This window comes from Tachyglossus aculeatus, chromosome 7 (genome assembly GCF_015852505.1).
Source record: "Tachyglossus aculeatus isolate mTacAcu1 chromosome 7, mTacAcu1.pri, whole genome shotgun sequence".
NCBI lineage: Eukaryota > Metazoa > Chordata > Mammalia > Monotremata > Tachyglossidae > Tachyglossus > Tachyglossus aculeatus.
In genome coordinates, this window is record NC_052072.1 from 24,934,303 (window position 1) to 24,950,510 (window position 16,208).

The 16,208-nt window shown below is 53.2% G+C and overlaps 1 protein-coding gene across 2 annotated transcripts in view; it reads left to right on the top strand.

The window, feature by feature from the left end:
- The first annotated feature begins 526 nt into the window (after window positions 1-526).
- Window positions 527-16,208, top strand: part of SLC41A1 (solute carrier family 41 member 1) — a 35,511-nt gene continuing 19,829 nt past the window's right edge. The window contains exons 1-4 of one of the 2 annotated variants that reach the window (XM_038749399.1): window positions 527-609; window positions 5,661-6,880; window positions 12,039-12,146; window positions 15,297-15,368. In XM_038749399.1, coding sequence (XP_038605327.1) covers window positions 6,503-6,880; window positions 12,039-12,146; window positions 15,297-15,368 — 558 coding nt within the window. In that variant the 5' untranslated portion in view covers window positions 527-609; window positions 5,661-6,502. The remainder of the gene's footprint in view (window positions 610-5,660; window positions 6,881-12,038; window positions 12,147-15,296; window positions 15,369-16,208) is intronic. The other variant, XM_038749400.1, reaches the window with a different exon arrangement.

Sequence of the window (16,208 nt, forward strand, 5' to 3'; positions counted from 1 at the left end):
GAGGGAAGGCGGCAAGACGATTGAATGAATGAATGAAATAGAGTAATAAATACGTACAAACATATATATATATATATATTTGTATGCAGGTGATGGGAAGGGAAGGAGGTAAGGTGGCAAAACGATTGAATGAATGAATGAATGAATGAATGAATGAATGAATGAACGAATTAGTGAATTAGTGAATGAATGAATGAATTCCCGCCCCTCCAAGGGGCCCTGAGGGAAAAAAAGCTCCTTGGGCATCCCGCCGTTTGGCACCGCCCCCGTCCTCTGATTGGATGCCGCAGCCGTCCATCGTCTGGAGGGCGGGGCCTGACCGCTGACGTTGCCCGCCGGAGCCAATCAGGCGGGGGCGTATCGGCGGGTGGGGCGCCGATTGGTGGGCGGTGCGCTGAGCGGGTCCGCCCTCCCTCGCGGCCACTCTGCGTCCGCGCGCCCGTGGTCGGTCGGGCGTTCGCGCGCCCCTGGCGGCGGCGCCATGGAGGCAGGCTGCAGTGGCCTTGGCGGAGGCCTGCCTGGAGGAGGAGGAGGAGGAGATGGAGGAAGAAGGATGCGCCCAAGGCGGGGGCCCGGGCTCCCCCCCCAGCTCCCGCGGCTGGGGGGCAGGTCAGTGCAGCCTCCTCCCCCTCCCCATCATTCATTCAATCCTATTTATTGAGCGCTCACTGTGTGTTGCCAATTTGTACTTCCCGAGCGCTTAGTCCAGTGCTCTGCACACAGTAAGCGCTCAATAAATACGATTGATGATGGTGATGATGATGCACAGCACTGGACTAAGCGCTTGGGAAGTACCAGTTGGCAACATCCTCTCCCCCTCGTCCCCCTTTCCATCCCCCCCCCATCTTACCTCCTTCCCTTCCCCACAGCACCTGTATATATGTTTGTACATATTTGTTACTCTATTTTTATTTATTTTACTTGTACATATCTATTCTATTTATTTTATTTTGTTAGTATGTTTGGTTTTGTTCTCTGTCTCCCCCTTTTAGACTGTGAGCCCACTGTTGGGTAGGGACTCTCTCTCTATGTTGCCAACTTGGACTTCCCAAGTGCTTAGTACAGTGCTCTGCACACAGTAAGCGCTCAATAAATACGATGGATTGATTGATTGATCTCCCTTCAAGGCCCTACTGAGAACTCACCTCCTCCAGGAGGCCTTCCCAGACTGAGCCCCCTCCTTCCTCTCCCCCTCGTCCCCCTCTCCATCCCCCCCGCCTTACCTCCTTCCCTTCCCCACAGCACCTGTATATATGTATAGATGTTTGTACGGATTTATAACTCTATTTTACTTGTACATATCTATTCTACTTATTTTATTTTGTTAATATGTTTTGTTTTGTGCTCTGTCCCCCCCTTCTAGACTGTGAGCCCGCTGTTGGGTAGGGACCGTGTCTATTTGTTGCCAACTTGGACTTCCCAAGCGCTTAGTACAGTGCTCTGCACACCGTAAGCGCCAAATAAATACGATTGAATGAATGAATAAATGCAGTCTTCTAGACTGTGAGCCCACTGTTGGGTAGGGACCGTCTCTATATGTTGCCATCTTGTACTTCCCAAGCGCTTAGGACAGTGCTCTGCACACCGTAAGCGCTCAATAAATACGATTGAATGAATGAATGCAGTCTTCTAGACTGTGAGCCCACTGTTGAGTAGGGACCGTCTCTATATGTTGCTAACTTGGACTTCCCAAGCGCTTAATACAGTACTCTGCACACAGTAAGCGCTCAATAAATACGATTGAATGAATGAATGAAATGCAGTCTTCTAGACTGTGAGCCCACTGTTGGGTAGGGACCGTCTCTATATGTTGCCAACCTGGATTTCCCAAGCGCTCTGCACACAGTAAGCGCTCAATAAATACAATTGAATGAATGACTGAAATGCAGTAAGCGCTCAATAAATACGATTGAATGAATGAATGCCGGGGGAGGGGGCGGATGGGCCCGGCCTGGGGACTCACGGGTCGTGGGTTCTAATCCCGCCTTCCCCTCTTGTCGGCTGGGTGACGTCAGGCAAGTCACTTCACTGGGCCACAGTGCCCCCCACGTGGGACAGCCTGATCACCTTGTATCTTCCCCAGCGCTTAGAACAGTGCTTTGCACATAGTAAGCGCTTAACAATTGCCATCATTGTGATGGTGGCATTTATTATTATAATCTGTAAAATGGGGATGAAGACTGTGAGCCCCACGTGGGGCAGCCTGATCACCTTGTATCCTCCCCAGTGCTTAGAACAGTGCTCTGCACACAGTAAGTGCTCAATAAATACGATTGAATGAATGAATGAATGGTGGCATTTATTATTATTATTATTATTATTATTATTATCTGTAGAATGGGGATGAAGACTGTGAGCCCCACGTGGGACAGCGTGATCACCTTGTATCCCCCCCAAGTGCTTAGAACAGTGCCTTGCACATAGTAAGTGCTTAACAATTGCCATCATTATGATGGTGACATTTATTATTATTATTACCTGTAAGATGGGGATGAAGACTGTGAGCTCCACATGGGACAGCCTGATCACCTTGTATCCTCCCCAGCGCTTAGAACAGTGCTCTGCACACAGTAAGCGCTCAATAAATACGATTGAATGAATGAGTGAATGGTGGCATTTGTTATTATTATTATCTGTAAAATGGGGATGAAGACTGTGAGCCCCACGTGGGACAGCCTGATCACCTTGTATCCCCCCTCAAGTGCTTACAACAGTGCCTTGCACATAGTAAGTGCTTAACAAATATTGTCATCATTATTATTATTATTATTAACAAATGCTTAGCACATAGTAAGCGCTTAACAATTGCCATCATTATGATGGTGGCATTTAGTCATTCATTCATTCAATCGTATTTATTGAGCGCTTACTGTGTGCAGAGCACTGTACTAAGCGCTTGGGAAGTACAAGTTGGCAACATATAGAGACGGTCCCTACCCAACGGCGGGCCCACAGTCTAGAAGATTATTATTATCTGTAAAATGGGGATGAAAACTGTGAGCCCCACATGGGACAACCTGATCACCTTGTATCCCCCCCCCAAGTGCTTAGAACAGTGCCTTGCACATAGTAAGCGCTTAACAAATGCCATCATTATTATTATTATTATTAGCAAATGCCATCATTATTTTTACTATTAACAACTGTCGACATTATTATTATTATTATCTGTAAAATGGGGATGAAGACTGGGAGCCCCCCACGTGGGACAGCCTGATTCACTCATTCATTCAATCGTATTTATTGAGCGCTTACTGTGTGCAGAGCACTGTACTAAGCGCTTGGGAAGTACAAGTTGGCAGCATATTGAGACGGTCCCTACCCAACAGCGGGCTCACAGTCTAGAAGGGGGAGACAGACAACAAAACAAAACATATTAACAAAATAAAATAAATAGAATAGTAAATATGTACAAGTAAAATAGAGTAATAAATATGTACAAACATATATACAGGTGCTGTGGGGAGGGGAAGGAGGTAAGGTGGGGAGGATGGGGAGCACATAGTAATAATAATAATATTATTATTATTGTTATGATTAGGCCCCTAAAATGGCTATCAGTGGCTGGGGAAGGCCCAGATGGGGTTAGGGAAGGGTGTTTCTTGAGAAGCTAGGAATTTAGGTGTGTTGAACCGAACTGCCCAGTTATTTGGGTGTACCTTAATCTCCTGAAGTTGGCTGCTAAACTCCGTCTGAGGGTTTGGGTTCGGGTTCCTCAGCTTCTCCTCCTTGGGGTTGGAAGAGTGAACCACTAAAAATAGGGGAGAGCAGGCCGGTCCCCCAATTGGCGAGGGTGTTCTGTTCATTAAGTATCCTTTAGGGATCGCCTGGGTGAATTGGGATGCTATAGGATTTTTCTGGGGGCAGGGGAGGAGGAGATCATCCTCCAGTCAAGAAGGCAATTCATTTCTTAAAGTGGGGAGGGGGAGAGGGAGTAGAGGAAAGTTCATTGGGGAAATGTTAGAACAAGATCTGTAGACAAGGGGATTAGAGAGCGTGTGGATAATTGAAATCCCCAGATAATCCACATACTTCATTTAAACCTTCCTCCTACACCCAACCTTTTTGCAGGAGTGGGTTTTTTCCTTTCCCCTGCTACCTGATGAGCCGAGAAGTAACCTAAAGGCAGGAGGACAAAGGGACTCCAGTAATCCCCACACTGGACAATGGAGTTGGACTGTACTTCTTTTGCAACTTTGTTGATCTCATATTGGCATTTCCTCTTGCCAGAGTCCTGATTTTCGGTCCGAGCAGCTTCTGTGATCCTGGGGGTCACTGAAGCTGGAGGAGGTGGCAGTGGAGGGGAGAGGGCTGGCTTTAATTGGGGTGTTTCTTGTGCACTTACGACGTGCCAAGCACTGTATTAAGCACTGGGATAGATACAAGATAATCAGATCCCACGTGGAACTTAGAGTTCAAATAGGAGGGAGAACAGGTGTTGAATCTCCCTTTGGCAGATGAGGTAGTTGAGGCACTGAGAAGAGGCCCTGCTGAGAGCTCACCTCCTCCAGGAGGCCTTCCCAGACTGAGCCCCTTCCTTCCTCTCCCCCTCGTCCCCCTCTCCATCCCCCCCATCTTACCTCCTTCCCTTCCCCACAGCACCTGTATATATGTATATATGTTTGTACATATTTATCACTCTATTTTATTTGTACATATCTATTCTATTTATTTTATTTTGTTAGTATGTTTGGTTTTGTTCTCTGTCTCCCCCTTTTAGACTGTGAGCCCACTGTTGGGTAGGGACTGTCTCTATATGTTGCCAATTTGTACTTCCCAAGCGCTTAGTACAGTGCTCTGCACATAGTAAGCACTCAATAAATGCGATTGATTGATTGATTGATTGAAGTGGCTTGACCCAAGATCACCCAGTAAGTACGTGGCGGAGTCAGGATTACAATCCAGGTCCACCATTCGTCTGCCGTGTGACCTTGGGCAACTTACTTCACTCCTCTGTGCCTCAGTTACCTCATCTGTGGGATTGACTGTGAGCCCCACGTGGGACGAGGACTGTGTCCAACCTGATTAACTTGTATCTGCCCCAGCAATTAGAACCGAACCGTAAACCGAGTAAGCACTTAACACATGCCATCGTTATTAGGTGGCTTTGTGAGTGGATTCTGTGCTGTGGCAGCGCCCTGAGTTATGGAAGCCTTCCTCCTTTGCTGACTATTTAGGATGTTGTGGATGATAAGAGGACAATCAGGCCCCGCCTTAAGGGTGGCTGCATTGCAGAAGATCTAGTGTGGGGAAGTTTGTGGGTAAATTGTTTGAAATGCCCTGGTCTTGAAACTGGGGAGTCCCACAGCTAGCCCTTATCGCCTCCACAAGAAGGTTCCCAGGTCAGTTCTAACAGCCTTGGGCAGTATCTCTAAACTGTAGCATCTCTGGGACCGTACACAAGTGGCTTCTGGCTTCTGCCTGCTCATCAGGCAGGGAAACGAGAAATTCCTGGCGTCCCGTTCTGTTCGTGTGGGGAGTGGTGAACGAGAAAGCGTGGGCCGGCTAGGGGAAGCTCACCCAAAGGGAAGTCACTGAGGTGCCCTGCTTAAAAGGGAGAGGAAAAGTTCAACTAAATGAGTCATCATTGGCTACTTCATCAAGTTTTCCTTCTCCCCCCCCACCCTTCTTTTTCCTCCCTTCTCCTTTTCTTCCTTCAGGTGTCGGCTCTGGTGAGGAGCACGTCCTAGATCTGGAGAGTCTGGCCGGTCCTGGGAGGGGTGCGGATATTTGAGTCACCCTCCCTGGCTTCCTCAGATTTTAAGTCGAGACCTAGGGTTGGCCGCGGGAGCCCTTCCCAGCGAGAGAGGGGGCGGATCGTTCCCAGGGAGCTGGGGAGAGGCTGGTCCAGAAAGGACTCTCGTGACCCTACCCCATGGCCCAGAGATTCCCCACGGCTGCCAGATCCCAAAAGGTGGCAGCAAGAGGAGACGCTGAAACTCCAGATCGGGACACCTGGGAGCCGCTGGATTTATTTTAGAGCCTCCACCCGTAGCTGCTTTAAAACGGAGAAGAAGCTGCCGGACACTCCGGCCCCTCTCAGGTTCTCTCCCGCATTGCTGCTGATCCTCAGCTCGTCACCCCGGAGCAGGAAGGCCCTGTGCTGGGCTGGCTTCCCTGGGGAGAGCCCAACCGCTAGGAACCAAAGAAGCCAATCCCAATTGAGAGTGGGGAGGAGAGCACGCTGCTCTTCTGATCTCTGGACCTGATTTTTTTTTCTTTTTTTTTTTTACTTCCCTAGCGGTTGGTGCCTTAGTTTTATGGGGGTTTCTTCTCCCTCCCCACAATTGTTCCTCCCGCTCTTGGCTTCGGTGCTTGATGGGGCTGCCCGTCGGAGGGGCGGTCTTCGCGGCGGCGAGCAGGAGCGAAGAAATACAAGGGGGAATCCCTCGGTGCGGGAGGCGATCCTGCCCTCGGCCGCTAGCCCAGGGCTGCTTCTCTTAGCCGTCTCCCGCTGAGACTTTCCCTACCTAGTCGAACGAACGGAGCGAGTTCCCCTGCCATGTCCTCCAAGCCCGAGCCTAAGGACGGCCGCCAGCAGAGCGAGAGCATCCCGCCCACCCCCTTCTCTCCGGCCGACGGCCCCGACCGGGAGCCGACAGCGGGGCCCTCCGAGCTCCCGGGGCCGGCTGGGGAGCCCGGGGAGGAGGTGGTGGTGGCGGAGTCGCGAGCCAACGCCAAGGGGCTGCGGGAGGAGGACGCGCTCCTGGAAAACGGCAGCCAGAGCAACGAGAGCGACGACACCAGCGCCGACCCGGGGCCCGAGGCCGCCTCCCCGCTCAAGGAGACCTCCTTCTCCATCGGCCTCCAGGTGCTGTTCCCCTTCCTGTTGGCAGGGTTCGGGACCGTCGCCGCGGGCATGGTGCTGGACATCGTGCAGGTGAGAGACCCGCTGTGCGAGGGGGTGGCCCGGGGGGGGGCTCGTCCCGCCCGGCCTTCGAGGAAATCCTGGTTCTTCCCTCGCACCCTCCGCTCCTCTTTCCTAGAAGCTCGTTTCCCCCTTGGACGGCGACCTTCTCTCTATTCTGAATCCTGTTGCTGCCTCCAAGAAGTCCTGGGCGGGTGGGGGGAGGGAGGTGGAAAGGTTGAGGGGAGGGCAGCCTCTGCCCAAATACCAAGCTCGCCACCCACCTGGCCTCCTGCCCTTGGAGGCTTAAGGAGGCATTGGCTCAGCGCGGAGCTTGGTCCTGCGGTCCCCCTGTTGGGTAGGAATTTGGTAATTGGCTAAGGGGTGAGTGGGTGGGGGGCAGGTCTTAGTGGCCACAGAAAGCTTCGCCGACCCATTATCGTGCCTGCTGACCGAGCAGAAACACACAGGCAGCCCAGGTCCCTGAAGGCACAGAGGGGAGCAGGCTAGTGGCTTAGAAACAACTTTGCAAATGGGAACAAAAATACATTCAGCTGGCCTTCCTCCCACAAAGCCCTGGGGGAGCATCTCTTCTGGCATCTAGCGAATACCTGCCCCAGGCGAAGGGGGCGAGGCTTTTGGCCGAAGTGGCATAAAGAATTAGGCAGGAACTCATAATCCTTTTCTTGTGGTAGGTGAAGAGAATCAGTGTGGCCTGGTGGAGAGAGCAAGGGCCTGGGATTCAATAGGTCCTGGGTTCCTCCGCTTGCCGGTTGTGTGACCTTGGGCAAGTCACTTAACTTTTCTGCACCTCTGGTACCTCATCTGTAAAATGGGGGATTAAGTCTGTGAGCCCCAGGTGAGACATAAATTCTGTCTAACTTGTCTAGTATCTTTCCCAGTGCCTGGCACGTAGAGTAAGCACTGCACAAATACCATAAATAAAGGAAGAGAAGGCTGGAGATTGGGTCAGTGGGGCCAAGACTCCTCTTCTTTAAAAGCGTCTAATTCATTTGAACCTGCCTCAGTGACACCGTGGAAGGTCTGATAGGCTGGACTGGCCCTAAGACGTTGACCTGACAAGAGGAATCTGAGCTCCTTGATGGGTCTAGGGTGGTGAGGGATCTAGGGGGGATGGTAGGGCTCTGTTTCCATTTCTCCTGGTGGAGGGGGAGTAGTGGGGAGGGGCAATCCCAGATTTGGGGAGGCCCCTACAGTATCGTCAACTCTAAGCAACTCTTCCCGGCTCCCAGCGGGGAACCGGTTGCCCAGGCGGCCAGTTCCAGCACCTTGGCTTATGTCCTTCAAGAGAAACAACACAGCTGCTGTCCGGTGCCACTTCATCATGTGTTTGAAACACGTGTTCTGCCCTTCTCTCCCAACCTTCCCCACCTCAGCCAGCCTAGGGCTCTGAACGCCGTGGGTGTTGATCAGAGGACTTGGAGGTCTCCTTCCGTTCTCGGGGTGGCCTCAAGCCCCGACCCCCCGGCTTCCCTCCCCAACACTGATCGACTCACTCTGTGGAGATGGTCACCGCGGGGGATAGGAGAACCCAGAAAGTTGCTTTGAGTCCCTTGCTCAGATCATGGAGATGGTGCCTAGAGGGTTGCCCCTTCGTAGCCCTCTGCTTTTCTGGCTTCTGAGGCCTCTTTTAATGAGAGTTCCACAGGAGAGGAGGGTTCAGGGGAGGGAAGGCAGAGGAAACAGAGGTTTGGTCACCCAGAAAGTTTGAGCTTGGAAGGAATGAGGGGGTAGGCCCTGGGGGACTGTGCAGAGAGGTATCTAGGCCCGGAATCTGGGGGTTCACAAAGTGCCATGTTTTCCCCCCGTGCGTGCTCTGAAAATTCTACAATTGCAAGGCCCTGGAGGGGTGATCTGGCCCTACCTCCTGCCCCCCTGCTCGCCGGGTCGGGGTCTCAGACGCCTGAGGTTTGGCTGAGGAACAGGATGCTCATTCAGAAGCCCGGCCCCCTTATCCTCCCTGTGATCCCCTCTGCCTTCCCCTGATGCTATGGCCCACTTCTCCCGGGAACAATGGGCCATGTCTAGTCCCCCTCGCCCACTCTTCCCCTCTGGCCCTTCCTGTCCTCGGCTGTAACCGGACAGGAGCAGCTGGGCAGTGAACAAGACCGGGTGGGGGCAGGGTGGCTGGAAAGTTGGCCTGTGGGGCGAGGAAGCCTGGGGTGGCCTGGCTCCCGTTTGGGGCGACCTTACAACGCTGGAGTGAGGAGCACAGAGAGTGGGATACACAAGAGAGAGCCACAGTCAGATGGGAAGCAGCGTGGCCTAGTGGAAAGAGCACGGACCTGGGTTCTAATCCTGGCTCCGCTACTTGTCTGCTGTGTGACCTTAAGCAGGTCACTTCTCTGGGCCTCAGTTCCCTCATCTGTAAAATGGGGGTTGAGACTGTGAGCCCCAGGTGGAACTGGGACTGTGCCTAACCTGTGTGTCACCCCAGCGCTTAGTAGAATGTGCGGTCTAATTCTTCTTCCTCTTCTCCTGTCCTTTCGCCGACGTTATCCGTTGCTTTCTCCTATCTACCGCCCTCTTTGCCTGTTGCTGTGTGTCAGCAGCTGGGCCGAGATAAGAACTGCTTGGGCCTCATTGCCAGCGGAAAAAGTCAGACACTGGGCTCTCTTTCCTGTATTTGTAGCTTTACTCAAGGTAGGGGTGGGTGTTGCGGGGGGCTTTTCTTTGTTTTGGAGGGGTAGGAGGGATCGAGACGAGAGCTGGTCCAGAAGCTGCAGGGAGGAAATGCCGGGGCAGGAGACGTCACCACAGCCACAGAAAGCCCGACCCTTTGGCCTATGTGGCAGCAAGCATTTTGTCTCAGCACCCTTCCCCTTGGATTGTAAATTGTGGTATATAAGGGCTTGCTATGTGCCAGGGACTGTACTAAGCGCTGGCAGGGAATACAAGCACACCCCGATCCATGCCTGACTCCGTCCTCTCCCCGCTTCCCTCCTGGAGTTGTGGGATAGCTGAAGCCTCTCTGTGGTTAGCAGAGAAGGGGCTGTGGACGTGATCATCAATCGTATTTATTGAGCGCTTACTATGTGCAGAGCACTGTACTAAGTGCTTGGGAAGTACAAATTGGCAACATATAGAGACAGTCCCTACCCAACAGTGGGCTCACTGCCCAGCTGATCGTGGGCTCCCTAGGGGAGGCCCATCGTAGCTCTCTTGTGGTCCCTAATTAGGTTTCCTTCCCAGGCTGGGGGAGACGCATGCCCCCCGCCCCCCATCACCCTCCCATTCTTGGGGGACTCCCAGCTAAGTGGGGATCACTTTTAAGCTTGACATTGGGGTGGGGGCGGTGGGGAACGTGGGTAGATTGAGGGGCAGGGGCAGATGTGTGAGGCTTCGTGCTCCCAGTTCCAAAATCCAGAGTGACTCCGCAGTTTTGAGGGACTTCACTGTTACTGAAGACGAGTTTGTCGTCAGGGCAAGGTGCCGGCCCTGAAGCCTGCCCCAAGTTTCCGGGTGAGCCAGTAACCCCTCCCCCTAAAACGGGACAGAAAGAGAAGCCGCTGCTCTCCTCCACCATTTCCTCTCCCATGTCGTCCAGTGTCTGAGCAACTTGGTGGCGGACAGCTGCTTCTCAGCAACTGGCCTGGAGTCCACGGGGTTTAGGGGGAAGGCTTGTGAGGGAGAATGGCCTGGGGTGCCTTGATCTGGGTCAGAGATCGGGTGTCTGAGTAGATGGTTTTTGAGTTCCAAGGGGGGCACGTCCCTGAGGGGATTAGGTCTAAGTGCCATCTCTCTCCCTGTTGTGGAACAAAACTGCTCTCCTCTTCCCAGTGAACTGGGCTTCTGAGTCCGGCTTGGCCGCCCGGTCCCTGTGGAAAACCCTGCAGTCTTCCTTAGACAACAGAGTACAATCCCAGCCTCCTTGCAACAGGAGCCTGACGGTCTTGTTCGGAGCAGGGCGGGCCGAGAAGCGGAGGCAGTTCTGTCTCGGGTGGGAGGCTAGTTCCTCCGGAGAGCTGTTGGTTGGGGAAAGGAAGAGCGGTAGGTGGAGGGGTGAGTAAAGAGACAAGAGGCCTCTGACTACAACAAACTGAGACCCAAGATCAGGGAGGAGGTCTGTGCTTGCCCCTGACCAAAAACAACAGCCCCTGTTCCCCTGCCTTTCTAGCTAGAACAACCCTCCTAGGGATGGCTGCCTGTCAACCCTTTCGTTGCCCAGCTCACAGTCTCTGAAAAGAGATTGCAGCTTGAGAGAAAGGGCGTGTGGGTGTGTGTGTGTGAGAGAGAGAGGGAGTTTGATGGTTGGTGCTGGAGGCTTCTGGAAAGCAGAGCTGGCAATCTGGGTAGGATGGGTCAAAGGGAACCTGGCTTTAAGCCCTGTTCCTCATCCCACTAAAACTCCCACTCGCTTCCCTGCCCCATCTGTGTCCGCCTAAAAGGACCCTAAAGGACCTCAAGCCAAGGAGGGGAACTGCATTTTTGCCAGCAGCCTGCTGGCACCCCAGCCACCCTCAGGCCTTGGGACGGGGCGGTGCGGACAGGGCTATGGGGCGAAAGCCCTCTAAAGCGGAGGTTGGTCGGGGGGAGAAAGGAAAACCAGACTTGGGGAAGGTGGAGGCTGAGACGAGGCTGCCCAGAGGGGTTGCTTCTGGAACCAAGGACTGAAAGCTCTCAGAGAAAAACCAAACAAAGACACTAATCTATCTGCTCAGCAACAGCCTGTTGCAAGGCAGCTGAAACAATAACACGTGTGGCCAGAGCCGGCGAGAAAACTGAGACGAGAGGCCGAGCGGGGGGTGGCGTCCTTCGGCCCGCACACACCCCAGCGTGCTGAGCACTCCGTCCTCCTCGGCCCCGGCCGGCGCTGGCTGGATCCAGTCCACCCCACTCCAAATGCCCCTATCTGGGGCCTACTTCGAGGTTCTGGGTTTCAGAGCCAATGACCCTCTGTGTCTCTCCTCTGCTTCCTAACCCCCAGCCCTGGATACTGGCTCTGATTCCTCCCTTTGTATTGCGAATGTGGGGGTGCAGAGAGTTGACCAGTCTGGCCTCTAGCCCGAGGGACCAGGCTCCTGCAAGCTGCTCCCCTCTCCCTCCCGCTTCATCTGGCCCCGTTCCGTTGGAACCCACAGCTGGGAAAAGGGAAGGGACTTTTCAGGCCAAGCAGCCCCTCCCCTCACCCAGGAGCCGCTCTCACCCGGATCTTCTGACTGTCTTGCAGCACTGGGACGTTTTCAAGGACGTGACCGAGGTCTTCATCCTCGTGCCTGCGCTGCTGGGCCTGAAGGGGAACTTAGAGATGACCCTGGCATCGCGGCTCTCGACAGCTGTGAGTATCCCGAGGATGGGGGCGAGGGGGCAGGAGCTGGGCCCCTGGGGGACTCCAGAACTTGACTTCTGCCACAAATGAGCCTCGCCGGGGCTAGCCTGTGCCAAGTCCCAGAGCCTGGCACCCAGCTGGCCCCGGGAGAGGGCAGCCGCCTCGTTCCTTGGACTGCAGCTCCACACAGCTGGGAGCTGACAAGGGACAAAGGGACGAGTGGGTTGGTGGGCATCGGAGACGGAGGGCGTTCTGGGTGGGGCTAATCTCACCCCTGAATGTGCCCTTTGTTTCTGGATGAGCCCACTCACTAGGCTTCCCCCAGGAGTGTCCAGCTCTGGGGGCCTCTTTCTCCCTGACCCAGGGACGCAGAGGTGAGAGTAGGGAGAGCACCTAGCTGGAAACTAACCCCATCCGGCCCTCGGGAGCCTCCCTGCCTGGCAACCATCTTCCGCTCCGGGCTAGCCACCCCTTGCCTTGCCTGCTGGGGATACCCTGCCCGAGCATCCCCAGGAAAGGGGCCATCCGAGTCAGGGTACAAGGTGGGGAAAACTGAAATCCCCAGCTCAGAAGTCTGAGCGTCTCCTCAGCCACTGACAACACCGCCGCAGTCCTTCCTTGCCCAGAGCCCCCTGCGACTTCCATCCCCCGGGCCGATCCCGTGACTGTTTGTGCAGCTTTCCGGGGTCACAGCCGACCCTCCCATGGCTTGTACTCCTGCCCCGGGGAAGCCGGGGGCTTCTTCTGATCTCGGGCCCCACGGTGCAGTAGGGGTGGAGCCAAACCAGTGATCGCTCCCATCCACTGGCCGAATGTGGCCACTCCCTCCTGGGAGACCCATTTGGGGGAGCCCAGGAAGGAGGAACTGAAGCCTCCCATAATGTCCCCAAGGAGCCTCCAGGACCCTCGGTAGCAGCGCCCCAAGACACCGGGACAAACCCTGTCACTTTTATGCAGGGACAGGAGATGGGGGCACCTTGTTGCTGAAAAGCAGCAGCTTTGGGTTTCCACTCCAGTCTAATAATAATAATTATGGCATCTAAGCGCTTACTATATGCCAAGCACTGTTCTAAGCGCTGGGATCGACACAAGATAATTAGGTTGGACACAATCCCTGTCCCACGTGGCTCATGGTCGTAATCCCCATTTTACAGTTGCGGTAACTGAGGCACAGCAAAGTGACTTGCGCAAGGTCACACAGCAGATAAGCAGTGCAGCCGGGATTAGAACCCATGACCTTCGGATGCCCAGGCTCTATCCACTCCATCGTGGAGCGGAGTGGTTCCCTCCGGGGGAAGGTGCTGGAGCCACCATAGGTCTGGATTTTTACTCCTTTGGGTAGAGGGAATGAACAGGCAGGCTGGAAGTATAAGAAGCAATGCGGCCTAGTGGATAGAGCATGGGCCTGAGAGCCAGAGGGCCTGGGTTTGAATACCGGCTATGCTACTTGTCTGCTGTATGACTGTGGGCAAGTCACTTCACTTCTCTGGGCTTTAGTTACTTCATCTGTAAAATGGGGATTATGACTGTGAGCCTCATATGGGACATGGACTGTGTCCTACCCAATTATTTTGAATCTACCCCAGCACTTAGTATGGTACCTGGCACCTAATAAGTGTTTAACAAATACCATTTTAAAAAAATGCCATTATCTCCCACCTCCTGATACCCTTTAGAGAAGAACCAGGGGCCCGGCTAGTCTTTCCTCTTTAAACCTAGGTCTGGCTTGGGAAGAAAACATTTTGAGGTGGGAGGCAGTGCCTAGGAACAGTGTCATTCCCTGGGGGATGGGAGAGACATTGGGAAAGCTCCCAGGAAGCCTAGTTTCTAAGACTGTTTCCCCTCCCCATCCTCACCCCCCTTGCCTCCTTACCCTCCCCACTCTATTTTACGTGTACATATTTACTATTCTATTTATTTTATTTTGTTAATATGTTTTGTTTTGTTCTCTGTCTCCCCCTTCTAGACTGTGAGCCCACTTTTGGATAGGGACCGTCTCTATATGTTGCCAACTTGTACTTACCAAGCGCTTAGTACAGTGCTGTGCACACAGTAAGCGCTCAATAAATACAATTGAATAAATGAATGAATGAGTGAACACTGGGACTTTGGCAGAGGGGCAGGGAGATTTCTTTCACCTTGCCCAAGCTCAGTCTCAATTTCTGGGTGGGCACCAATTCATTCAGTCGTATTTATTGAGCGCTTACTGTGTGCAGAGCACTGTACTAAGCGCTTGGGAAGTACAAGTTGGCAACATATAGAGACGATCCCTACCCAACAGTGGGCTCAGAGTCTAGAAGGGGAGACAGAGAACAAAACAAAACATATTAACAAAATAAAATAAGTAGAATAAATATGTACAAGTGAAATAGAGTAATAAATACGTACAAACATATATACATATATACAGGTGCTGTGGAGAAGGGAAGGAGGTGAGGCGGGGGGATGGAGAGGAAGGAGGGGGAGAGGAAGGAGGGGACTCAGTCTGGGCCCTAATGCCCAATGCCCAGTGCACCAATGCCCATCCTCCTCCTTTCCCCAAGCCCACAAGAGGTTCCAACCCTGTGAGACTGGGATAGGCTTCCTCCTAAGCCTGGTCTGATGGTACCTTCACCTCTCAGGGCTGTGGATTCTGATGGGCGTTCAGGTGGATCGGCACAAGATGTGACCCCCGGCAACTTTGGAATGGGCACTGGCTAAGTCTCTATGAGCTTCTGCCCAAGGGAGAGGTCGGGGAAGGAGGGACAGGCAAAAGCCTTCCAAAGCCAAAACCTGGAATTCCTTCCTCATCCCTCACACTGCGCCTTTCTCACCATCTCTGACCTGTAGGGCACAGTCCAGGGCGTCCGAGGACTTGGGTTCTAATCCCGGCCCCACCACTTGCCTGCTGTGTGATCTCGGGCAAGTCACTTCTCTGTTCCTCGGTTACCTCATCTGTAATTTGGGGCATGGACTGTGTTCAACTTGATTAGCTTGTATCGGACCCTAGTGCGGATTATAGTGCCTAACACAGTAAGCGCTTAACAAGTACCATAAAAAAATACCTATGCACCTATGTTCTTAACCCCGGCATGCAGCCGAGTGACAGCTTGCCCCGGGAATGGGACAGAGTGGGGATGGGCTCAGGTCCAACTCCAGTGAGCTTAACTTTCGTCCTAGGCAAACATCGGGCAAATGGACACCCCCAAGGAGCTGTGGCGGATGATAACGGGGAACATGGCGCTCATTCAGGTGAGTGGTGGCCCAAGGGAGGGAGGCCCCGGAAAGGAGCCTGGAACTTTTCGGGCTCAGACCTTCATCATCAATCGTATTTATTGAGCGCTTACTATGTGCAGAGCACTGTACTAAGCGCTTGGGAAGTACAAATTGGCAACATATAGAGACAGTCCCTACCCAACAGTGGGCTCACAGTCTAAAAGGGGGAGACAGAGAACAAAACCAAACATACTAACAAAATAAAATAAATAGAATAGATATGTACAAGTAAAATAAATAAATAAATAGAGTAATAAAACCCTTCAGGAGCCAAGCTCCGCTGGGAAGGACCCCAGGAATGGGGGTGGTGTGTTGGAGGGGGGAGAGATATGAGAAAGGGACCATCTCTTCGATCACCTGTTGAGTTTGGTGGCACGCCAGGTGGCCATTGAATAAATTCGTCTTAATAATTACTACCCAAACCTGCCTTGACCGCCCTCCCTCTTCCCAGACCCTCACCTTTACTAACCAATACGGTCGGACAAAGGTGTGGATGAGCACCCTGCGTATGGATAGAGCACCCTGTGCCAAACTTTGTGAAGAATGTCCAGTCCCTGCCCTTGTGGAGCTGCCAGCCTAATAAGGGAGAGAAGCAGCGTGGCTCAGTGGAAAGAGCGCGGGTTTGGGAGGCAGAGGTCATGGGTTCAAATCCCAGCTCCGCCGATTGTCAGCTTTGTGACTTTGGGCAAGTCACTTAACTTCTCTGTGCCTGTTACCTCATCTGGAAAATGGGGATTAAGACTGTGAGCCCGAACATGGGACAACCTTATCACCTTGTATCCTCCCCAGCTCTTAGAACAGTGCTTTGCACATAGT